Below are 25188 nucleotides of genomic sequence, written 5' to 3'. Positions count from 1 at the left end.
TTAAAGCAGAGCCAGGGGAGGTTTGAGCCCGTAGTGCTTGTTCTGGAGGAATAAGACAATGAAGTTGGCCGGGTGCGGTGGCTCATGCCTGTCATCCCAGCACTTTGGGAGGCTGAGAGGGGCGGATCACGAGGTCAGGAGATCGAGACCATCCTGGCTAACACGGTGAAACCCCATCTCTACTAAAAAAAAAAAAAAACAAAAACAAAAAACTAGCCGGGCGAGGTGGCGGGCGCCTGTAGTCCCAGCTACTCGGGAGGCTGAGGCAGGAGAATGGTGTAAACCCGGGAGGCGGAGCTTGCAGTGAGTTGAGATCCAGCCACTGTACTCCAGCCTGGGCGACAGAGCAAGACTCTGACTCAAAAAAAAAAAAAAAAAAAAAAAAGACAATGAGGTCAGGGACAGAATTTCCATTTTTCCAACCAGGTAGGAACATCTGTCACTTTCCAGGATGAAGACACAACACACATACCTACAACCACTGAATATTCATTCTCTTCCCAGACTGCCTGGAATACACGGCAGCAGGAACTGATCTGAAGTCTTCATTTGGCTCTCAGTATGCTGCACCTTCCTGAGACCTGGGTCCCTGCACTGCATGGCGGCACGGCTTCAACTGGCTGCTGCCTATGACACGCACTGAAAAGGGCTGAGCCCAAACAGCCTGACCCGCCTTGTCCTAAAATAGCTTTGAGGAGAACTTTCGACACTCCTTGGCTTACCTCCATACCCCCTTACCCTTTTCTCCCTTTCTCCCTGAACCTGATTCATTGGAACCATTTAGTCCTTCACTGTATCCAGAGTAATTTAGAGCTCAGCTATCCGCCTGCAGGGACAACATTCTATTTGGGTGTCCTGAGTTTCCAGGTCTCCTCCTATTGTCCCTAGAGTATTTACATGGAGGTGTGTGAGCTAGGAGGAGAGGCAGGAAACACCACGTTTACATTTTATTATGTACAGTAACCAGCAGGATGTGGACTGAGAGATGTCCTTTTATACAAGGGACTGAGTCAGGCCAAACGACAAAATCCTGTCATTGAGATGGACCAGACAAGTAAAGGAGGGTAAGGGAACTAAGGCGTACAACACAACAATAGTGTGACACATCAAAGGAGCCACAAGTATGTGGGAAAAAAAATAAAAGCAAAGAAAACAGCCAGGAAGTTTTCAAGCTAGTGACTTATCCCTCCTAGTAACCTCCCAGTAATTGCTTGCTACTTAGTTGTGTAGATGCTTGTTTTCCTAATTTTGATACCATCTCTTTATAGTTATATATAAAACTAGAAAGCAGTTGACTGTGTTTGTTGCCAACATCAAGCAATTCTTCAGGCAGGTTCAGGAACTCCTTTGCTATTCCTTCATAATCTTTTTTTAATTTTTGTTTTTATTTTTAGACAGAGTCTTGCTCTGTCACCCAGGCTGGTGTGCAGTGGCGTGATCTTGGCTCACTACAGCTTCCGTCTCCTGGGTTCAAGCGACTTTCCTGCCTCAGCCTCCTGAGTAGCTGCGACTACAGGTGTGCGCCACCATGCCTGGCTAATTTTTTGTATTTTTATTAGAAACAGGGTCTCACCATGTCGGCCAGACTGGTCTCGAACTCCTGGCCTCAAGTGATCCACCTGTCTTGGCCTCCCAAAATGCTGGGATTACAGGTGTGAGCCACCGTGCCCGGCCTGTAATCATTTTTGATACTTTCCTTTGACCTTCCAATTTCTCTTCCTGCTGCTCTGTAAGCAGGAAGCCACTCCTAGGTTCTGCACCCACCCTCACTTCTCCTGATCGTGGCTTTCCATTCAACCTGACCACGCTCTCCAACTACTCTACAATGCCGACGTCAGTACATCTGTACCCTTGCGGGTCAGTTTCTGGCTGGGAAGAAAGGACCTCTCAGGACATCTTTTTATGAAGTCACTAGTATGACAGCACATTTCTCAGGAAGTCATATGCCATACCTCCATAAAAGCCAAATAAGGAACTCTCTTCTTATTTAGGTCATTAATGAGATGACCCGGAGGTGGGGCGGGGAGACTTCTGGTGTTCCAGTGATCAGATCCGTGAGAGGAAAACTTTTTCACATCCTATAATGAAGAGAAGCTGTGCCCCCAACTTCTCCTTATTAAAGGTGACATCTCTGGGGAGAGTAGCAGAAAGAGCTACAATACGTATTTTTAAATATCCAGTGTCTATGTATGTGAATGTAGAAAAGTATCGCTTGCACTAAACAGATCCTGGGATCAGTGGGCTTTGCAGGAACATCCTAAAACAGGAGCAAGGGTGGGTGATTCAGCTAGTGCTGAGATTTCCAGCCACCACAGGGGTATTCTGACATGGAGGGTGCATTTGGGGAGTGGTAATAACAAAGGGCTATTGCTTCACTGCTTGAAGCACCAATAAGGCACAGTTACCTCCTTGGGAAAAAGCACGGCCAGCGGCTCACAGAGTGACCCTCTGGCCTTATGGCTAAGTAAATCGGTAAGTCAATGTGTACTGCTTATTTTTTTTTTTAAAAAACAAAACTAGCGAGTGTTCATTTCCAAATGCTAACAACTCTACCAATAAAAATACAGTCATGGGTCACATACTGACATTTTAGTCCATGACAGAGCAAACATATGATGGTGGTCCCATAAGATTCTAATGTTGTTTTTTTTTTTACTGTACCTTTTCTATCTATCTGTATCTTAACTACAGATACCTGCCAGTGTGTTGCAACTGTCTATAGTATTCAGTGCAGCAACACGCTGCACAGGTGTGGAGCCTAGAGGCAATAGCTTGTAGGTGTGTAGCCCAGGTGCATAGCAGGCTATACCGTCTGGATTTATGTATATGTTACTTTACGATGTTTGCACAGTGATGAAACCGCCCCATAACACATTTCTCAGAACTTTATCTCCAGTGTGATGTGGTATGTGACTATTCTAGGCTTGTTTCATTTATACATTTGTTCTCAGGTTTTTTTCCTAGGGTTCCTATCTCTGTGATCTTCTGCAGGCATTTTTCACTCTAAAAACAAGAAATTTCCTGGAAACCAATGCTTTCATCATGACTTCTTCATGCACTGATGGTACGTAAGTACAGTGGTATTCTGTTCTGAGTGCACTGAGGTGAGTCTAATTGGAAATATTCATGTACTCATTTTTGTTCTTATTGAAGTAGGGTTACTGATTAATGAAGGTTACTCAGAGCCGGAAATAAAGGTATTTCCATGTACTTGAGTGTGAGAGGGCCTGTTAAGGTAGGAAGAGGATATTTCAGAAGCATCACTTCCGTTCCGTGCAGACGCTGGAATGCTGAGAAAAATGGTGCTCTGAAAGCCCACAGTGCTCTCCCCACCTGAGAACACGCATAGGCTGGGTTGCAACTCCCTGTGTTCAAGTTCTATCATCCCAGCTAGACTATACGTTTTTTGAGGACAGAAAAGGAGAATGTGGTCTATTTCAACACTGCTGTACAGACACACCATGGCACTGGACAGAGGGCTGCTTTCGGGAAGGACAGCCACGAAGGTCTTGAGAGGAAGAAGGAGATGAGAGGAAATAAAACACAAATGAGGTGGGGCCCTTCATTTAGAAAGGTTTCCAGTTGCTCTCAAGTAGACAGCAAAATGAGTATCTAGAGAAGAGCTGAACAGCCATCTTTCCTGACTTTGCTCCTGCAAGGATACCTTCTGGCTTAAAAATTAATTTCAGAATCTGGGTCAAAATGTCAACTTCTCCTCTGACATTTTAAGTCCAATGAGACACTGCTTGGTAACTGAATAAAAAAAAAAAAAAAAACACTTTAATTCAGGCAGCTGGAAGAGCACTTAAAGGGCAACTGGTTATCTAGGAGGCAAGAGATTCCATTTTCCACTCCCTAAGGCTTGTGCATAGAATTAAAAGGAAGGAATGTTAAAATGATGTGTCAGTGATTCTCAAATCTTACTGCACGTCTCATTCATTTGGGGAAATTTTCAACACTCAGATTCTGAGGCTCCTATTTGGGAATTCTGTTTCCCTAGGTCTGAGGACCTGGTAAGTCTCATGCACAGCCAGGGAAAGAGCTCCTGGTGGAGGCCTTGCTTTTATGCTCAGTATCCCTGGGGCCTGTTACGGGCTAAAACGTGTCCCCCTAAAATTCACATGTTGAAGTCCTAACCTGCCAGTACTTCCAACTGTGACTATATTTGGAGATAGGGTCAAAGAGGTAATTAGAGTTAAACAAGGTCATCAGAGTGGAACCTAACCCAATATGACTGGTGTCCTTATTGGGACATAGCGGAACACAGAGCGAAGGCCATGTGAAGATACAGGGAGAAGACAGCCGTCTGCAAACCAAGGAGAGAGGCCTGAGGAGGAACCAACCTGGATGATACCTTGATCTTACACTCCAGAAATGTAAGAAGGTAAATTTCTGTTGCTTCATCCACCCGATCTGTGTTACTCTGTTATGGAAGCCCTAGGAAGCCAAGTATTTGGCCTTTGGCATCAAAGACAGGCAACTTCAATGGATAGACTGGCAGTAAAGATAGAACTATATTAAATAAATTAAAAAGGGCTTTTGAAGGCCGGGCACAGTGGCTCATGCCTGTAATCCCAGCACTTTGGGAGGCTGAGGAGGGTGGATCACTTGAGGCCAGGAATTCGAGACCAGCCTGGCCAACATGGCAAAACCCTGTCTCTACTAAAAATACAAAAATTAGCCAGGCGTGGTGGTGCACTCCTGTAATCCCAGTTACTCAGGAGGCTGAGGTAGGAGAATCGCTTGAACCTGGGAGGTAGAGGTTACAGTGAGTGGAGATCATGCCACTGCACTCCAGCCTGGGTAACAGAGAGACACTCCATCTCAAAAAACAAAGAAACGACAACAAAAAAGAAAACAACAATAACAAAACAATAAAACAAAACAAAACAACAGCAAAAAAGAGCTCTTGAATTATTCAAGTATGAAGACATCTTTATTTGCTCAAATATGGAATTAAAATTTTAAAAAAATTAATTAGAGCAGAAATGAAAGAAACTGATACTAATGAGAGCATATCTTATACTGTTTTGAGGGACACAAGCTTAGATACCATTACAAAAGGTGCAATGACCGAACGTGACAATGGGGTCATTGCTTTTATGTGCTCACACTCTGGTCTATGAGCCAATCCGTTCCTTTCCACCCTGCTGCCTGCTGTTCTCTTGGTTTCCTTCCTCACACTGCTCATCCACGTCAGTATGAATGGGGAAATGAGGCTCAAACCCAACTTCCATCAGCAGCTTCTGTTGTAGTCTGCAGAGGTTTTAAGTGCTGAGCAAAATGAAATTCTGGCTTCACCACAAATTTCATTTATTTAAACTCTGTCCTCTTCTAATCAAGAATGGTTTAGAGCACAGTTCCCTGGGGACAGTGGAATCTTCAGCTCCCTAGCAACATCTGGACTTTTCTCTGATGGAAAAGCAATGGGGGCTGGATGTGGTGACTCACACCTGTAATCCCAGCACTTTGGGAGGCCAAGGTGGGTGGATCACCTCAGGTCAGGAGTTCAAGACCAGCCTGACCAATATGGTGAAAACCCGTCTCTACTAAAAACATAAAAATTAGCCAGGCATGGTGACGTGTACCCATAGTCCCAGCTACTCAGGAAGCTGAGACAAAAGAATGGCTTGAACCCAGGAGGCAGAGGTTGCAGTGAGCTAAGATCCAGCCTTGGCAACAGAGCGAGACTCTGCCTCAAAAAAAAGCAGTGGGGAATATGAGGGGAAATACGGACTCTGAGCTTGACCCTGCGTAATTTGAACCCTTCTGTCTTGGCCTCAGTTCCCTCATCTACAAGATGAGAAGATCAATTTGATTGATCATCATCAATGTATCTTTCAGCCCCCAAAATTCCATAACTCTTAAAATATCACAATAAAATGTCACACAAATTTTTCAGTTTCCCTGTGCATACAAAAGTTATGTTTATACTATATTCTCTGAAAGACAGTTTCCTAAAAAGTTGCATATACTATGAGATTTTAACACTTTCCCCCCATTCCAAATGACATTTTAAATGTGCAAAAATAACTTGTTTGTAAATTTTCTCTCTCTCTCTCTTTTTTTTGTATAGCACCTTGAAACTAAGATATTTCAGGTGGAAGTGCAGGGTAATAGGTTGAAGAACTCTCAAATAACAATCATTTATGTTTTGGTGGGCCATTTGGTATAGTGTGATTTCCTGAGAAACTTTAAAGGTAAAAGTCTGCACTGAAAAGTCACATTATTTACTATTACCTGGTTGTATTCAGAGGCCAGACTATTTAAGACATAAGAAATCCAGGAATAAATATGTTTAGCTTTTTTTTGGAAAAAGCAACTTCCTACTTTTGATTTTACTTTTAACTTCTCACATTGATTTTTGTTGTCTTTGAAAAAAAAGTCTAAGAGTAATCATACTTTTTAAAAGTCATGCATTATCATTTGTGTTATTTTGATAACTTCAACACAAATTATAAGTTGAGATAACAACACACAATCTCAATACCTTGATCAGAATATTCACGATTAGTTGCAATGAACAAAAAGCAAAACAAGAAAGAACAGCTGTAACCCAAGCATCATGGAAGCACATTGATTCATTTTTTGAAAGAGATACTTAGATAGTTCTTAGCAAAGAGCTAAGCCTAATTCTCTCATAGTCTTCTTTAATTCCCACTTGCAAACATGCGGTCACGTTTACCCACCTCCACCACACCATGATGAATGGATGTGTACTGTTTCTTCTTCAGCATCACCAAGGTGATGACGATCACTGTTGCTATGACAACACCGCCCACCATGAGACCAATGATTGCACCTTTGTTTGAACCCACATCTTCGGCAAAGAACACCTTGAAAACAAATTAAGAAAAAGAATTTTAATTTCTAAATGCAATTTAATTTACAATTTATAAATGCAATTAGAAGAATTTCATTTCTTAAATGCAGGGGGCATTTGGATGAGGTTACATGAAAACTTTCAGTATATTCTCTGGCCAACTGGTTGGTCACATATTTGATGCTTGCTTAAAAAAAGAAAAGAAATCACATATTCTCCTCACTAAGAATAACAATCATAGTTTACAGAACGATGTACAACATGTGGCTTCCCCAGTTTGAGGAAGTCTACTTTCCCCTCACATGTCAAAACCAAAGTCTGCAGTGACCTGAAACTCTTTGACAAGTGGAACATTTGGTGAGTGGTGGGAAGATGGCGCTTGGATCTATCAAAAGCTGGAAAGGCACAGATCATACTAATGAAAGGAGGTCAGCATTTTCCCAGTCACAGCAGGTTTGAAACTCTGAGCCCTGATGTCTGACTCCAAGTGACTGAGACTTAGGTGTTTTTCAAGCCTGTAGATGTCCTCATTTCCTTGGAGGGACACTTTTAATGCACAGGAATAGGCATTCTGAAACAAAGGAGTTAAACAATAGAAAAAAAGGTATCTTGTTACCTACTTTTAGCTATAGTAATTCAGCAGAATTCTAATTAACCTTTAGCAGTGTAATGCTTTTAAAAGCCTAATGCTATTTCAAAGGGAAGTACAGGCAACAAGAATTTTAAGTCACTCATAACCCATATTTTCTTACTATTGTCTCCAGAAACCAAAATCTGAAATGTTGCTTTATTCTTGCTCTTTATTTGGATTAAACATAAAAAGAATTTTGAGAACACTGTAAAGAAGAAATAAAATTTTATTTATTGCACGACATTGCTTCATACTGTTTATAAAAGCAAGTCATTATTTTTCAACTTTATCTACTTGAATGAAATTATAGAAGCACACCACAATGTTTATCGTCTTGTTATATAAGGAGTTGATCTTATGCCAGATGAACTAAAACTATAGCTAAACATTATCATGTTTGCTCTGCAACTTAATGAAAATACAGGCATACCCAGCTTTATTGCACAGTAGTGCTCACAGACAGTATTTTTTTAAAAAAGAAAACAAACAAATTAAAGGTTTGCGGTAACCCTGCATCAAACAAGTCTATTGGTGCCATTTTTCCAACAGTGAACACAGGTTCACTTCATGTCTGTGTCACATTTTGGTAATTATTTAAATATTCAAACATTAAAAATTATTATATCTGTTTGGTGATCTGTGTGATCAGTGGCCTCTGATGTTACTATTTTAATTGTTTTGCAGTGTCATGAAACATGCCCATAAAGACAGCAAACTAAATCAATAAATGTTGCATGTGTTCTGACTGTCCCCCGCAAACTGGCCACTCTGTCCCTCAACTCCCAGGATCCCTATTCCTTGAGAGACAACAATATTGAAACGGGGCCAGTAAATAACCCTACAATGATCTCTAGGTGTTCAAGTGAAAGGAAGAGTCACACGTCTCTCACTTTAAAGTAAAAGCTAGAAATAATTAAGCTTAGTGAGCAAGGCATATTGAAAGCCAAGATTCTTGTGCCAGTTAGCCAAGTTGTGAATGCAAAGAAAAGTTCTTGAAGGAAATTAAAAGTGCTACTCCAGTGAGCACACAAATGATAAGAAAGCAAAACAGCCTTATTGCTGATAGGAGAAAAGTTTTAGTTGTCTGGATGGAAGATCGAACCAGCCGCTACATTCTCTTAGGGCAAAGCCTAATCAAGAACAAGGCCTCCAACTCTCTTCAACTCTGTGAAGGATGAGAGAGGTGAAGAAGCTGCAGAAGAAAAAAAAGTTGGGAGAGGTTGATTTCACGAGGTTTAAGGGAAGAAGCCGTCTCCGTAACACAAAAGTGCAAGGTGAAGCAGCAAGCACTGATGTAGACGCTGTAGTAAGTTATCCAGAAGATCTAGATAAGACTCCTGATGAAGGTGGCTACACTAAATAACAGATTTTCAGCAGAGATGAAACAGACTTATTTGGAAGAAGATGCCATCTAGGACTTTCATCACTAGAGAGAAGTCCTGCCTTCAAAGCGTCAAAAGACAAGCTGACTCTCTTGTTAGGGGATAATGCAGCTGGTGACTTTAAGTTTTTGAAGCCAAGACTGATTTACTATTGTAAAAGTCCTAGGGTGCTTAAGAATTATTCTAAATCTACTCTGCCCATGCTCTATAAATGGAACAACAAAACTGGGATGACAGCACATCTCTTAACAGCACGGTTTACTGAATATTTTAAACCCGCTGTTGAGACCTACTGCTCAGAAAAGATTCATTTCAAAATATTACTGCAGACTGACAAAACACCTAGTCACCTAAGAGCTCTGAAGGACAGGTATAAGGAGATTACTGTTGTTTTCATGCCTGCTAACACCACATTCATTCTGCAGCCCATGGATCAACTCTGAAGTCTTATTATTTCAGCCTCTTATTATTTCAAAATATATTTCAAATATATTTTGTAGGGCTATTAAAACTGCCATAGATAGTGATTCCTCTAACGGATCTGGGCAAAGTAAACTGCAAACCTTCTAAAAAGGATTCACCATTCCAGATGCCATTAAGAACATCTGTGATTCATAGGAGGAGGTCAAAACATCAACAATAACAGGAGTTTGGAAGATGATTCCAACTCTCATGGGTGACTTTGAGGGGTTCAAGACTTCGGTAAAGGACGTCACTGCAGATGTGGTGGAAATAACAAGAGAACTAGAATTAGAAGTGGAGCCTAAAGACATGACTGAACTGCTACCATCTCATGATCAAACTTGAATGGATGAGGAGTTACTTCTTAGGGATGAGCAAAGAAAGTGGTTTCTTGCAATGGAATCTACTCTTGGTGAAGATGCTGTGAACATTGTTGAAATGACAACAAAGGATTTAGGATATCACATAAACTCAGTTGATGAAGCAGTGGCTAGATTTGCGAAACTGACTCCAATTTTGAAAGCTGTTCTACTGTGGGCAAAATGCTATCAAACAGCATCACATGCTACAGAGAAATCTTTCATGGAAGGAAGAGTCAATCGACGCAGCCAACTTCGTAAGAAACTGTCACAGCCACCACAGACCTCAGCAACCACCACCTGGATTAGCCAGCAGCAATGAACATCAAGACAAGAGTCTCCATGAGCAAAAAGATTAGGACTTGCTGAGGACTCAGATGATCATTAGCATTTTTTAGTAATAAAATATTCTACTAATAAAAGTAATTAAAGTAGGTACATGGCTTTTTTTTAGACATAATGCTATCGCACATGTAAGAGACTATAGTATAGCGTAAATATAAACTTTTTTTTTTTTTGGGATGGAGTCTCACTCTTGTTGCCCAGACTGTAGTGCTATCTCGGCTCACTGCAACCTCTGCCTCCCGGGATGAAGAGATTCTCCTCCCTCAGCCTCCCGAGTAGCTGGAACTACAGGCGCATGCCACCACATGTGGCTAATTTTTGTATTTTTAGTAGAGATGGCATTTCACCATGTTGGCCAGGATGGTCTTGATCTCCTGACCTTGTGATCCACCGGCCTCGGCCTCCCAAAGTGCTGGGATTACAGGCATGAGCCACCACGCCTGGCCAACATAACTTTTATATGCACTGGGAAGCCAAAAAATTTGTGTGACATTTTATTGCAAAATGTGTTTTACCGTGGTGTTCTGAAATTTCCAAGGTATGCCTCTACCTCCCTAAAAAAACCTTTTAATATAGCCTGAAGGTAGTCAAATGTCTGATTTTTCTAAGCTAAAACTAACATACTAGCAATCTGGAAAGCAATATAAAATACAGCAAATGAAGCAACTTCTAAAAGTGTTTTACTCATGGTTTATAACAAAATGAGAAATTGTTCATAATTATTCCCTTTACTAAACAAATATGCTAGCTCAACATTTTTATGAAAAGCAAATCATTAATTAGCTAATATACTAGTGTGAGGTAATCAGGAATAAATGAAAGTCTGGACATCCTGTGCCTTTAAGAAAATATTGTAATTTTGTGATATTCATTGCACTAATTATAGTACATTATCTTATCAACTAGTTCAGTAGAGAGAGCTGATTCTCCTAATTGCTGCCGCTGCCATTAGTCACTGTCGCTTTACAGGCGTTAGTGTAATTGCAGAGATGGGCTTATATGACACATGCCCCGGCGAATGCAAATTTTCTGTACATTAATCTTCAGCTTTCTGCTCTACCAACTCTCAAATCTTCAGCGGTTCCCCAGTTTTTATTAACATCTTCAGCAACAGCCTCATCAAGAGAAACCCTGATTTTAAAACAATTGATACTAGATTGTCTTGCCAATGAAAATCATGCTTCAAAAAGCTAAATGTCTTAGTGTAAAAAAAGAACGATGGGAGTTAAGAACGCAAATCCAAATCCCAAGTCAGTTTTTCATTTGCTACAATTATTTAGAGTCAAGTGAGGCATACATAATAATTTGAAGGTGTTTCTTTTCGAGACTAATACTAGGATTTATCAACTTTATTTATGAATATTGAAAAGACATTTTCTGCTTGAGAAAAGCTAACACACACACACAAACAAAAGAAGTGCCTGAGATAACTTCAAGTATTACTGGTATGGAAATTTTATTACCATTTTTCTGTCCACCACTGAGTGTGATAAAATTGTCTTCTTTATTAATGTAACCCCTTCCTGCACCTACTGATAAGATGGAACCCTAACATAATCCACTATTTGATTTATCTGAATTTCTAAGCTTTTGGTAAAGGATTTTATATAACTACTAGAGCTGACCACAAAAGAGATGCGGCTTTTTGATTTACTTCAATTCTAACATTAGGGGGGAAAAGTGATTTCATCTGAAAAGGCAGCTGCTGTCTTCTTTGAACAAACCTTTTGATGAATGACACTATCAGGAACATCGCGGGGTCCTGCTCACCCCATGATCTTATTCTTGCAAGAGAAGTTAAATCATGGGAGGTAGGGGAGGGAATGAAAAGAAAGAGCTGGGGGAGAGATGAATGAGCAAAGGAAGACAGTTCCAGATGTGAACTTAAGCTATATAAAGTGTTCTAGAAAACCAAGCAGCGTATGCACGTGTTTGACTCTGATCCTTCAAGTAAACCTATTGTAAACCTATTTTCCCAGAAAACACAGTGGAAGTTAAAGTGGCTGCTATATTGAAATTAATTCCACTTTAAGTCCCGAGTCCTGCATGAACTTAGCTGCCTTGTAGTCTGAAAGAACTACACACAGAGCCTCTTTATTTTCTCTTTTTGAGACAGTCTCGCTCTGTTGCCCAGGCATGATCTCGGCTCTCTGCAACCTCCACCTCCCAGGTTTAAGCAATTTTCCTGCCTCAGCCTCCCGAGCAGCTGGGACTACAGGCACCTGCCACCACACTCAGATAATTTTTGTTTTGTAGTTTTAGTAGAGACGGGGTTTCACCATGTTGGCCAGGCTGTTCTCCAATTCCTGCCCTTGTGATCCACCCGCCTCAGCCTCCCAAAGTGCTGGGATTACAGGTGTGAGCTACTGCGCCCAGCCTAGCCTATTTATTTTCTTCACGTTTTCATGGTAATCCTACAGGCAAGCATTGTATTTTTGTTTTTATCTTTTCCTTAATTTGGTTTCTATCACAGGATGAACCAGAGTTAATAGGTCATTTGGCAAGACAGACAGAGTAGTGGAAAGAGGTAAATTATTTTACGTACCAATTTTTGATGATGAACTTCATAACCTGAGTCATGTCGGAATTCTGCATCCATCTTCACTTCAGATATCTCCTCTGTCTTGATATTTGTCAACCCAGAACCTGTATTTTATCACAACGAAAGTATGCAGGACAACCAATTAGTTTTACTCATAAATAATAACATTGTAAGACAAAGCCTACCCAAAACTTCTTTCTAGGCCTGAAGTTAGAGGAAAATTGATTAATGACTTTCTTCAAGAAAAATGATACCCTATACTTAAATCCTTAATTACTACCTATTTTAAACAAAAAGAAATGAAAAGGTAAGGGAAACCTGAACGTAAGCCTTCTGCTGTCTTTAATTACATGCTATAATTTTTGAAAATGGGGGAAATGCAGAAGTTAAATGCTGGTTGAGAGGTTGGCAAGGATTTGTTCCTGGAATATGTTGGCTTGGCTTAGGGGCTCATTGTTTAGCCTATTATGTGTCTTTTTCCGTGGGCACTCATTACTTCAGAAATAACAATAAAAGGCTTTAAAAATGAGCATTAATTACCTGGTGGAACAAAACCGCTACTTTGGGGCTTTGTTCCAATTACAAATAAATTATGTTCGTGTATCTATGCAGTGAAGTGTTGTAAAAATTATATAATTTTAGTCAAGTGTTCTAGTTATAGACACAGACTGTAATTGGTTCGTCTGCTGAATAAAGAGCTACATAGTACATAATTTTTAAAATGCTTCTTAGCGACTAACAGAATTCATAACCTACAAACTCTTCCTTCTCTATAAATTGCCACATGATTCTTAATACTAATTGTTCTGACGAATGTCATTATTCAAATAATAATTTGAGGCTTAAAACAAAACGCAAAGTCATTTAAAAACCAAAAACATAAGTACAAAATATAAACGTCAGTGTCCATGCTATAACATTTAATTATCAAACATCAGAATTTTAGGATGAAAAGGGCTTTTGACGTCACCTCTACGGTGTTCCCACCCAGGGGCAGACTGTCAGTTCCTGTTTGAACACAGAGGAATGTACCAATTTCTCTCCACTTTTTGATAGATTTGCCTGCTAAAATGGCCTTATTTACATGAAGCCAGAATCAGTTTCCCTGTAACTTCCATCCTTGAAGTCTGATTCAACACAGAGCAAGCCTAATTCTCCCTTCCACAGTAAAACCTTGAACAGGCATCGCATCCCTAAGGACAGGCATGTTCCCGCTGGTTCTTGTCTTACTTGGGCTACACATTCCCAATTCCTTTGGCTCCCAGGGGAATTTACTTCTTGCTCTTGGCCTAATCACTCTTTCAATCTTGTCTATGAGATGCTGGGAAACTTGTCACACATCTTGCTGACACTGAAAAGCACAATGTCCACAGCATATGATGTGCCAGTCTAACAGCACAGCCCATACAAGAAGGTAAGGATAATCTGACACAACCTAGAAAATCCATGCTGGTTGTGACATAGCCCCATTTCCTCATTCAAGTGTTCAAAAAGCTTCCACTTGATAACCTATTTGAAGAGAGATCCATCATCAATGTCAATCTATCTATACCTGGCTTCTAGACTGTGAAGCTACCTTCTCTCCTTTTTGCTATTCAGAACTTCATTTTCCTATCCCTACCTTCCCAGCTTTCCGCAAAGACCACAGGCAATGGTTCTATTTCGCCTTCAAGTTCTCTTAGCCTGCAATTGGTCTGGGTCATAAGAACTTGGACTTGGGTAGCCAGATGTCAGAGCAAGACTCCTTCTCAAAAAAACAAAAACCCCAAAACAATTTTTTTTTTTTTTTAAAAAAGGAAAAAACATTGACTGGTAGTGTCACCTCTTCCTGGATATTTCAATAGTAACATATAGGCTCTGCTGGCCCAATAGAGAAATTTGATAAAACTGAATGAGTCAAATGAGCACTTTCTAAGTTAGGTTTTATGCTTGTAGATGAAAAGCAAGTCTTTTAAAGTGAGAAGCACCATGAAAAAAGTCCCAAGGCAAATGACCAACCTGAGCTGGCTGCGGTTGCAATTAGAACTGAACTGACCCTCAGCCCAAGGCCTTACAAGTTGGCTGAGCAGAACAGGAATGTCAACTCCTGGCTCCTTGAGATTCCCTTACATGACACTGACAATAAGGAGGACATCAGAAGCACTGAAACTGTCTCTGACTCACTATAATTTAAATTCCCCTTAAAAGCCTACAGACAGAAATTCATAACATCAACGAGACCAGCTGTCAAGACGTGTCACGCTACTGTCTCTGCTGCCATTGTTAATCACAGCATAAAGGCATGAAGATGCCACAAGGCAGACTCCGAGTCTTCACGAGTGACTGTGCTCGGAGGAGGCAGTCATGGCTTGAGCCTGTGGTGGAAGTGTGAGGGACGGCGTGGGTCTCCTTCTGGCTCTGCCGCTGACTGTATCTGAACCAGGCAGCAAAGGTTGACCTCTGTGTATTAGTATCTTCAAAGAAGGTTAATTCCCTGTTCTTTCACTATTGCCTGGGGACATTATGACGATAAAGAAGAAAATAAATACGGGAAAGTATGTGTTATTTAGGATTAAAATCTCTCTGGAATATACAGATTTGTCAATTCAGTAACTTTCTTCCTCTTTTTGATTCACTGAAAGCGTTGGCTACTATCAGTTGGGTGAGGTTGTTCATGGAGTAGACACCAGGCACGTATGCTGTGCTATGACATTATTCATAAAATAAAAATGTGTTTCTTCTTAATGCTTGTGAAACTATAAAAAAATAAGTGTCTATTTCAGTGTTAATGGGATTTTTAAGTAATATAAAAAAAAAAGGGCTTATGTGCAAAATTATGCATCTACATCTGTTGTGTTACTTTAGCCACTCATTGAGAATAAGTACATACAACCCACAAAAGAGAAGATATATTTCTGGCTCTGGAGAGAAACCAATTCTGGTATTTTCAGGAAATCATGTCTACTTCAGTAACTGATTGAAGTTTGAGCACAGTTTAGTTAGAAAGTGACCCATCTGGACACCAAACAAGAAAGGAGAGATATTCACACTGGTATCCAAGTCATCACCTGACAGTCTACATCTGTCTGGGCTTCTGTTTTTAAGGACAGGAGCTATATAATCTTCTCTGTTTTTTGTTTGTTTGTTTTAAAGAAAAAAGAAAAGAAAAAAAAAACCCCAAATTTAGAAGGGCTCTCTTTGAGGTTTCAAAAGGAAAGCTCAGAAACAAAAAACAAATCACTTCACTCGGAATTTGGGAAATGAAGAGTAAGGAAAAGTCAAGGGGAATTTTTAAAAGTTTGGTTTCTAAGGTCATTCAGATTCTACCCTACAGTAAGCAGTAAGAGGCTTAACATGCAGAAAGGAGACAACGTCTGCTCGAGCTCAGGCACAAGATGCGGAGAGGCAGTAGTCAAGCGGTTCCAATACCTGGTCGAGTGGTCAGTCCTCGGTCAGCAGCAGGGCGGGCATCAACAGGCTCAACTGGGCACAGGAAGCAAGAGACACAGAAAGCAAACAAGACAAATCGAGATGGTAAGTCATGGCTCCCGAACATAGTCGAGCAGGGAAAAAAAGCATATGCAATAAACAAGTTACAAAAAAGGAGCAGCCAGGAAAGAACCACAGTGAGTTAATCCCAAGCATCGAGGACCAGGAGGGGCATCACTTTAAATGGTTGATCGCTACTGATGTGCTCCTTAGTTTTCTAATAAAAGCCCTCACCAGGATATGCAGCAACATCAAAGAAGAGGGGTGGGGAGGGTGGATTTTCCTCTGAGCTAGTTTAGAGATAGTTTCTTGGCTTTTGATTAGAAATAAAATATTCCCAGCCTAGCAGAAAACCTTAAAGATACTTCCTTTTGCAACTGCCCAATCTTATTTTACAGTTAATTAACTACAAAAGGACTCTTAAATTTCCAGGGGAAGTGCAAATATGAATTTATCAGGAGAGCAAAGTATTACTACATAATCTGCCATTTAGTGAGTGAATCAAATTTGTCCTTAGTATGAGGGCAGAAGAGGGAAACCGCAGTCTGTCTTTCTCTTTTTCAAAAAGGCTGGTTTCCATTTGACAGATGACATACAGCTGAAACGTGTGAAATGAGGCTATTTCATTTTATATTTGCCATTGTTCACAATTTTTCCTTTGTATGTGTTCTGGGTCTGACCCAAAGAAAGCAGTGTGGACAGTACGATATTCCTCACCACCATCTGACCTTTCCAAAGCACTTCTGATGCTCAGAAAATACTTCCTTGTTTACACTGGTGTTTGAAGAAACAAGGAATGGGGACAAAGGTGAAGTTTTTAGGATTAATAAATGGTCATAGGGTAAATGAAGCCATGGGGTGGAGGCACAGGGGGAAGCCCCTTTGGTAAGGTGGCAAGTGTAAAGGGAAGAAGGGAAGACAAAGCCAGCACAGGTGCTGAGGGAGACACGGTGTGCTCGATGAGATGGCTTCTAACAACTTCAGTGAAACCATCCAGCTTACTGATGCACACATGCCAGGCATTCAAAGGTGGGATTCTCAGTCCAAATCAGTTTTGGATGACACATGTTAACAGAAACAGTGAGGGAGGAAAAAGTGGCAGTAAGCCAAGTCTCCAAAATATGAGAAAATATTTCGGGGAGCACTAGGACATTTGGATGAAATAAAAGAGTAAGGTGGTTTGGTCCTTTCTCATGTAGAGACTGGCAGCATGGTGGAGTCAAAAGGAGGGTGAGGGTGAGGCATCTGATCCCAGGTCTGGGCCCAACATTTACAACATCTGCGACCTTGGGCAAGCGCCCACTTCTGTGGCGGTTTCTCCATATGGAAATAGAAGCGTTAACATCTGCATCTTCTAATTATGGTGAGGAACAAATAACCTTTAAAGCTTGTTTCAGACACTACCAAATACTACAGAACTGCACTGATTAAATATCCTATGATCAAATATTCCATAGTAACTACTGATGCGAGAGTGACTATTCTCTAGTTTTCCACTAGTGCATTTAGAGGAAGACATACTTCACTTTCTTCTGCCAACTCCCAAATACATTTTAACAATGAAGTTTGGTTGTTCTATACTTGATGTTTTTTCTTATCTGCAACAACCTGTAATGATTAACTGTCATTACTCTTGTAAAATGCAGTTACTTGAAAGGTCATTGTACTTTTTGAGAATTTCCTGATGACGAGGAACCTAAATGGTGCTTCAACTGCAGTTAAGCACACACTAAACCACATGCACGAAGGCAAACACGTACCTTGAAGTGGTGGTAAGCGCATACATCAATAGTTACATTATTAGAAAATGTATATGCAACCCAGGGGTAAGTAAGTGAAGTGGACCTGTGGTTTAAATGCAGGCTGAGGAGCTGGTGGTCCCAGGGGCCACTGCTAATGTCACCACTTAGTTTCTCTGTGATCTGGGGCCAATCACATTCTTTCTGAACTTCAGTTGTGTCACAAAGTAAACAGTTTTTCCAGGGTTCAAATGAGTATACTTATGCGAAAGAAACTTACAAATGATATAGTCCTATAAGTTTCTCTGCCTCTCCCTGCTCTTCTTTTTTTTTTTTTTGTAAATAGGCATGTATTATTTAAAAACAGTAATAAAACCTTTCCTATTTTTTAGGAAGATTAAACAAAACTAGTTTCAGTGACATAAACCTTAATCTGCTTTAAAAGATTGAAGCTGATTTAGTATCAATTAATGCTAAAAAAATAGGTAGCGCAGGGAGCAGACATTAAAATACAGTTCTTTTTTAAAAGGTAATTATGATATCATTGCCAAAAAAAAAAAAAAAAACACACACACACACACCAACAAAACAAAGTAGTGTATTTCCCAATCCATTGCAAATACTTTCCAATTTTTCCAATGGACCTTTACTTAACTGGAAAGTAACTTCATCAATAAAGTGTTAAAAACATTTTACATTGGCCATTTAGTAATTTAAAAAGAAGAAATAGATTATCTCATCTTTAACTTTTAAAAGATTTAAAATAAAATGTAAGCAGAAATGAGTTATTCTTTTGATCTCAGTAGCTTTGAATCTAATCCTTTGCTGTAAGAGGAGAGAAACAGAATGGTCAGACCTCTGGGATTTTTAAGTTTGCTACTTCTGGTGTTCTTTGTAATAAACCTAAACTATTAACAGTGCTGCCTTGTACAAACTCTCTACCAGGTCAAAGGTAATGAGGAATCAGCAGTACACCAGTTTTACATACAGATAAGAGGCCTGACAAGAACTGGTTTGTAAGTGTAATGAAATACTTACTTAATCTAAATTTCAGCATTTAAATTGGCTTCCTCATTGTCTCTATAAAGCTAGTTAAAAATATACTAGAAGGCAGCTTCACACTTTGCAAATACATCCATACAGTCTTATAAGACCTGCTGTGTCTCTTTAAAAATATTGCAGTACTTTATCTACATATTATATCTAGGTATTATTTACAAAGAGGCAGACTGTTGGCCACAAAGGCTTCCTGGCGGTTACTGCATGCTATGCCGCTCTTTGTGGCTGCCCTTCTCAGGCAGTCAGGAAAAAGCAGAACAAACACAAATGTCATTAACGCTAATGCTCCCAGCCAGATCATTTCACGATTTGTGAGCACAATTCTGTAACAACAGCTTCATTGCAGCCTAGCCATTCATTTAGGTTTTATGAATGTGAAAACCAAAGAATAAAAATTTCTTAAGGCAAATTGCAGCTGTTTAAGAGTATATGACATTGGAAAACTCTGATATGCTTATTTTTTTCAATGTAAATTTAAAAAATGGCCATCAGACCCTCCTCTGGATTTCCCTGATTGTTCTTGAGAAAAACAACACATTTTTGGCAAGCATTTGAAACTATGATAATGAGGACTGCATGAAGAACAAAAGGAAATCCTTTGAGAATTTTAGATATTTTCAGTAGTCGTGTGTGCGCGCGCACACACATGTCTGTAAAAAGAAAGACTAACAAGTTTCTGGGGAGAGGTGGGAGACGGTGTGAGAAGAGAGATGGCTTTAGGACTGTATCTCATTATATGGCTTATTATATTCATTATTTTAAGGATACACTGTTCAGGCCATCTTGAGACAGGCTGAAAAAGTCTCTCTAATAAGATCCTGGCTCCATTAAAAAAAAGAAAAAAAAAAGAAAAAAAAAAAGCTACCACTGACATTTACTATGTTCCAGGAATTTTGGTAAGAGTTATTTTATGCCTTCTTATTTAATGCTTATACTATACCTCTGAGTTAGGAATTATTATCAACCTTATTTTACAGATGAGGAAGCAGCCAGAGAGGCTAAGTAACTTGCTCATAAGCGCACAGCAGAGCTGGAATTTAAACTCAGGTCTGTATCATTCAGGAGTTCACGAGTGTGGAGTAGTATTTAATATCCTATGAGATGACGGCCATCAATTTTATTTAAAAATTGTCGGAGAGGCTTTTCAAATTGTTTGCTATAATCAATATATATCAGTGTTGGGACTGATAACGAAGAGTACCCCAACTCAAGACTCTGACACTGCAAGTCCTATTGCCTCCCAATATTGTTATACCAGATTTTACTGTTCAAACGGAATCCTTATTTAACAAGAGTGTCAGCTCTTTTCATGTGGCCTCGGCAATGTAATAGCTGCATGTTTGTCAAGTATCCAGAGGTACTTAATCAAGCTCTTTGCTGAAATGGACATCTTGGCAATACCCAAGGGTTTCAGTGTATGTGTGTGTGTACATTCACACGTGTGCATGCAGATTGTCTCCTAAGGCTGATGCTACATGGTACGCTGTTAGTGAAAGAGTAAATTTAGTGTGCCTTCAATTTAGAAAATGAGATTGGACATTTTTCACTAAAAATTCTCGTTAGAGACTGAATGAAAAGGACTTTCAATGATCAAAATGTATCTACCTGTAAAGAAACAACACAATCGGCACTCTATTAATAATACATTTAATAGGGTAGTTGTCCAGGTCTTTGATAATGAACTGACCCTAAATTTGTTTTCTTCTATGTGATTAAGAATTGTTTTCATAAATGATAAAGTTTTAATTATTTTTACATCGTCAGTAACATGCTGTTTGTATCTGCTATTACTATAAGGTGCCCTTTTTCGAATTAAGGAAACAAATTTGGGGTAATGACTCACATTGTGAAAACAGTCTACATATTTTCTGCAATGGTTCTTTAAAAAAACTTGTCCAGTGCACTTAAGGTCTAATATTATATTTAGATTTAGTCTGAGGAGTGTACTAATTGCATGTTATAAGGTATATTATATACATTTTTTTACTTTTTAAAAATTATGTATGTATTTATTTATTTACTTTTTGAGACAGAGTCTTCCTCTGTCGCCCAGGCTGGACTGCAGTGGGCGCGATCTCAGCTCACTGTAAGCTCCACCTCCTGGGTTCATGCCATTCTCCTGCCTCAGCCTCCTGACTAGTTGGGACTACAGGCGCCGTCACCACGCCTGGCTAATTTTTTTTTTGTATTTTTAGTAGAGATGGGGTTTCACCATGTTAGCCAGGATGGTCTCAATTTCCCAACCTTGTGGTCCACCCGCCTTAGCCTCCCAAAGTGCTGGGATTACAGGCATGAGCCACCATGCCCGGCCTATAAGGTGTATTATAAATATGAAACCTCCATCAACATTTGCTACCTTAATAAAGAAAATCAGGTAAAATGCTGTGTTCTTAAAAAACATGTTATTTGTATCTAGAAATCAAGGTGTTTGTGTGTAATTTTATACTTCTGAACAAGAAGAAAAAAGAGAAAATAAGCTGAAAGATGCTCTCGCTTGAACAGATATGAAATCCCTGTGAAAAAGGATGCCATCTACTGCTCAAATTTGTTGATAGAGAAGAATCTTACTTCTTTGAGATACCAAAGGAAAAAACATTTAGAGCAATGTGCTCGTTAATTTTGGCAGCTGCCTTGAATTGAATTTTCTAAACACAAATTAAGTCTTAAGCAAAATTAAATTTTATTTATATGTAGTTCTCTTTGCCTTTAGCATTTAATTCAATCTGAAATTTCATGTACAAGTAAGTAGCCAATGAAGACTACTTTGGTGCCTGTCAAATCTCCATCTCTGCAGGCCCTGTCAAAACTCCTCTCTGTGGATACATTGTAATTTTCCTTATTTCACAATCTATCTGTTCTTTTGGGAGGTGGCATTCTGGGTCATTATGTCATAAACACAAGTTGAATTTTGTGCTTCCATTCCAGAGGAAACAATATACCTCATAGTTAAAAAACATTTCTAAAAAAATTCCTACCAAAAGTCATCGCTTAAGAACATAGTCTCCTAGTGCCTCCACTTCTTCATTTGAAAGTCATAAAAATAATATATGACATACAGTACATGCTCTTTATGTATGTGCTTTTATTGTTATATCCTGTATTATTTTATATTAAGAAGAACGGGAAAATGAAAATTAGAAGAATGCTATTGCCACACACGTTCCATGTGAAGGACTGCCTCTTCAATAATACGCTGTGGCTCCCCTTCGTCCAGGGGTGTTCACTCGAAGGATAATATTCCCTAGAATGCAAATCTGGATATTTGGGGAACAAGAGGTCCTTTACTTGCAAATGTTATGTAAATCATTACCATTCTGTTTTGCCACCTATACAATGGGGTTGTTATCTTTTCCAACAATTGGCAGTTTACTTGCTTTGCAGCATAAAAAATATAAAGAATAATTTACACAGATAAGATATTATTTTAATGACATAGTAACTCCTAATAGTTACTTTTTAAAGTAAAATTGAAATGAAAATATTTATTACTACATCAAAAAAAATTCACCACTCAAGAACATACAAAAGATAACTCTCTCTCCTACACACACGTATGTATGTCTGTATACACCTGTCTATATACACCTGTATGTATGTCTATATACAGCTCTCTCTCTCTCCTGCACACACGTATGTATGTCTATATACACCTCCTGGAACGCCCTTGCTGGCTCCGGGGACTCTTACCTTCGTTTTCTGTGTTGGCTGGCACAGAGTCAGCCCCGAAAGAATGCCACGGCTGGAGATCGTCCAGGCTGAACTCTCCATTCACGGGAAGAAGCTCCACTGTAGTTTTCGTTTCGGTCAGAGATGGCATGAGAGCATCGTTTCCGTAACTGATCCTTGGTTCACTAATCATGTTGGCCAAGACGTCATCTGAATAATTTTGCTCTTTCTGAAGCAGCTCATCTAAACCAAACAAAACCATCTCTTTGGTGAGTAACAACAATCACAACAGCAGTAGCAGCAGCCACCATTCACTTCTGCCAGGCATGACTTCAACTGCTTCCACAGGCATGATCTCGTTTACAGCCATGGCATAGGTACCATTATCAGCTCCCTTTCACAGATGTGAAAACTGAGGCACATGGCATTCAAGCTACTTATGCAAAGTCACAGCTCACAAGAGCTGCTGGCAGGACTGGAGTCAGGAGCATGGCAGCCGGCCAATGTGCTGCAGCGTGGCACCCCGAGAGGTGAAAGGCCACAGGAGCTCAGTTGCCATTTCCTCCTGACACAGTTAGACGTCCCCAGTATACAATGATCACACAGGAATAAACAGCAGGCTTTGGTGTGGTGGCAGTAAGCGAGGCACAATCTCATTCAAGCTGAAAGGCAACAGTGAATGTCCTGTCTTGCCTTGCACACTTGCAAGGATAAGCAAAGCATTAATGGGTCAGCAGTTTGCTACCTTCTTGAATAGTGTTCAGTTTTGCCTTGAAAAAAAATCTGCATTTCCTAAATGCTCCTCTTGTGCTGCATGATCTATGCCCTGAGGCAACAAGGAAACCGTTCCCTTGCCCTTCCAGATGTAGCCCTGCAGACAGACACCCAGCCTTCTCTGGACCTAACCACCCCTGGCTCCCCACATTTCCCAATGTGAGCAGACACCAAACGTCCTGCCTTTCTCCTCTGTTGCTTCCCTTTCCAAAGAATGCTGTCAGTGCCTGCCTACCCCCTACTTTAAAAATTGATCAAACAAGAATCAACTTTACAGAACATCATTGACTTATCTTTTTTTACTGGAAAAAAAGAGCTTAGAATATAATCTTGTATCATGTGTAATTACTGCTTTAAAAACTGACCCCAGGATATCAAGATTTGTGAGTCTTCTCTTATGTCACCAAAGATTCACCATGTTTTTCTCTGATTTTTACAAATTAGAGACCGACAGATAGCATCGCACTAATAACAATATTTGATTAACCAAAATGTCTCATTTTCCAATCGTATCTGTGTCAAGAGTTTGCTGTAGTATGTATTTTAGACATATCGCTGGTTAGCTTTATTGCTAGAGAAAATGAAAAGATCAGGATTTAAATTTGATTTGTAACATTTTACAATCATCTTTCAAATCTTCTTTTATATCGACAAAAAATGTATCTGAAAACTTAAAATTCTGTTCAAATATACCCATTAAAATAATTTGATGGAACAGCATTAAAGCGTGTTGAGTAATATCTTTTCATGGAGTCAGTTTTATTGCAAGAAATTTTAAGTGATGAAATCTCAAGTAAATCAGTCCTTTTGAAGTCTAATCTGAGTTATAATATATCCCTATTCACTGTGGCACCGTTTCTAAAATTCAATACTTGATTCCTATGATGACTTTGAGGACGTATACGAGGCATACTTAGAGTAACAGGGGGAAGAAGCCCCACCACTTAGCTATCGTTGTAAATACTTAAAAAACCATGTGGTTTTATTCCCTTACAGATAAAAGGCCCTCATTACATTTCCTCCAACTTTTTCATGTCTTACAAAGCCATAGGCAGTGGCTGATAACTTAGCCAATGTCCGATTAAATAATTTAAATGAGCATTTCCTTTATATAAATCTTTTGCTTGTGACTGTTATGCACTTACTGTGCTAAAGAGAAGCTATTCTGGAATACTAATAATTATTGGTGCTTACACACTCATCTTGAGAGGAAATAACCTTTGCCAGCGAGAAAGCTCTTGGACCCCCCAGGGGCTATGCTGTTCTTGGGCCTGTGGTACTTACTATCGCCTACCCTGTCCTTTATCTGGAAATGTTCTTACTGTTTTGCGTACACAGTACTTACCTTCTTCCCTGTGACATCTCTCAGTAACTCTTCTCACTCTTTTTTTCCTCCTCTCCTCATCCTTGTCATTTTCTTCTTGTATCTCTTTCCATCTCTTTCTACACTTCTGCCTTTGGAAATCCCATCGACTCTTGAAACTCTAAAGACCTCCTACCTTTGGATGAATCTGAAATGTACTTCCCCAGCTTGGACTTCTCCCTCCCACTCAAATTTGTATATTTCCAACATTTTGCTGGAGATACCAACTTAGGGCTCCCTCCTGATCCATGCACTTGGTAGGTACAGAACTGCACTCGAGGTCCCTGGCTTTCCCTCCCGCCTTTCCTGTTTCCTAATCATGGCAGAACCATTCTCCCTCCCAGTCACAGGTCTGAATCCTTCAGACCCATCCAGGACTCCCTGTATTTCTTCGTGTCCGGTACTTACACTACTGACAAACCCTTTTGCATTCTATTTCTGAATTCTCTCAACCACTTCCTGCTTGCTTTTCCACACCACCCTCACCGCCCCTGGGAATATGATTACTTTTCGCCTGGATAATTACAATAGTCTCCTCACTGCTTGCTATGGTGTGAATGTCCCCCAAAGTCATG

General features: G+C 39.8%; 1 protein-coding gene across 6 annotated transcripts in view; it reads right to left on the bottom strand.

Moving 5' to 3' along the window:
* Nucleotides 1-25188, bottom strand: part of APP (amyloid beta precursor protein) — a 291865-nt gene that overhangs the window by 5375 nt on the left and 261302 nt on the right. For 3 of the 6 annotated variants that reach the window (XM_023190001.1, XM_023190020.1, XM_023190025.1), the window contains 4 exons: nt 22498-22719; nt 15953-16006; nt 12548-12648; nt 6690-6836 (listed from right to left, as the gene is read on the bottom strand). In XM_023190001.1, the coding sequence (XP_023045769.1) occupies nt 6690-6836; nt 12548-12648; nt 15953-16006; nt 22498-22719 (524 nt within the window). The remainder of the gene's footprint in view (nt 1-6689; nt 6837-12547; nt 12649-15952; nt 16007-22497; nt 22720-25188) is intronic. The other 3 variants (XM_023190010.1, XM_023190022.1, XM_023190030.1) reach the window with 1 other exon arrangement.

This window comes from Piliocolobus tephrosceles, chromosome 19 (genome assembly GCF_002776525.5).
Source record: "Piliocolobus tephrosceles isolate RC106 chromosome 19, ASM277652v3, whole genome shotgun sequence".
NCBI lineage: Eukaryota > Metazoa > Chordata > Mammalia > Primates > Cercopithecidae > Piliocolobus > Piliocolobus tephrosceles.
This window is presented reverse-complemented; position numbering and strand designations above follow the sequence as displayed.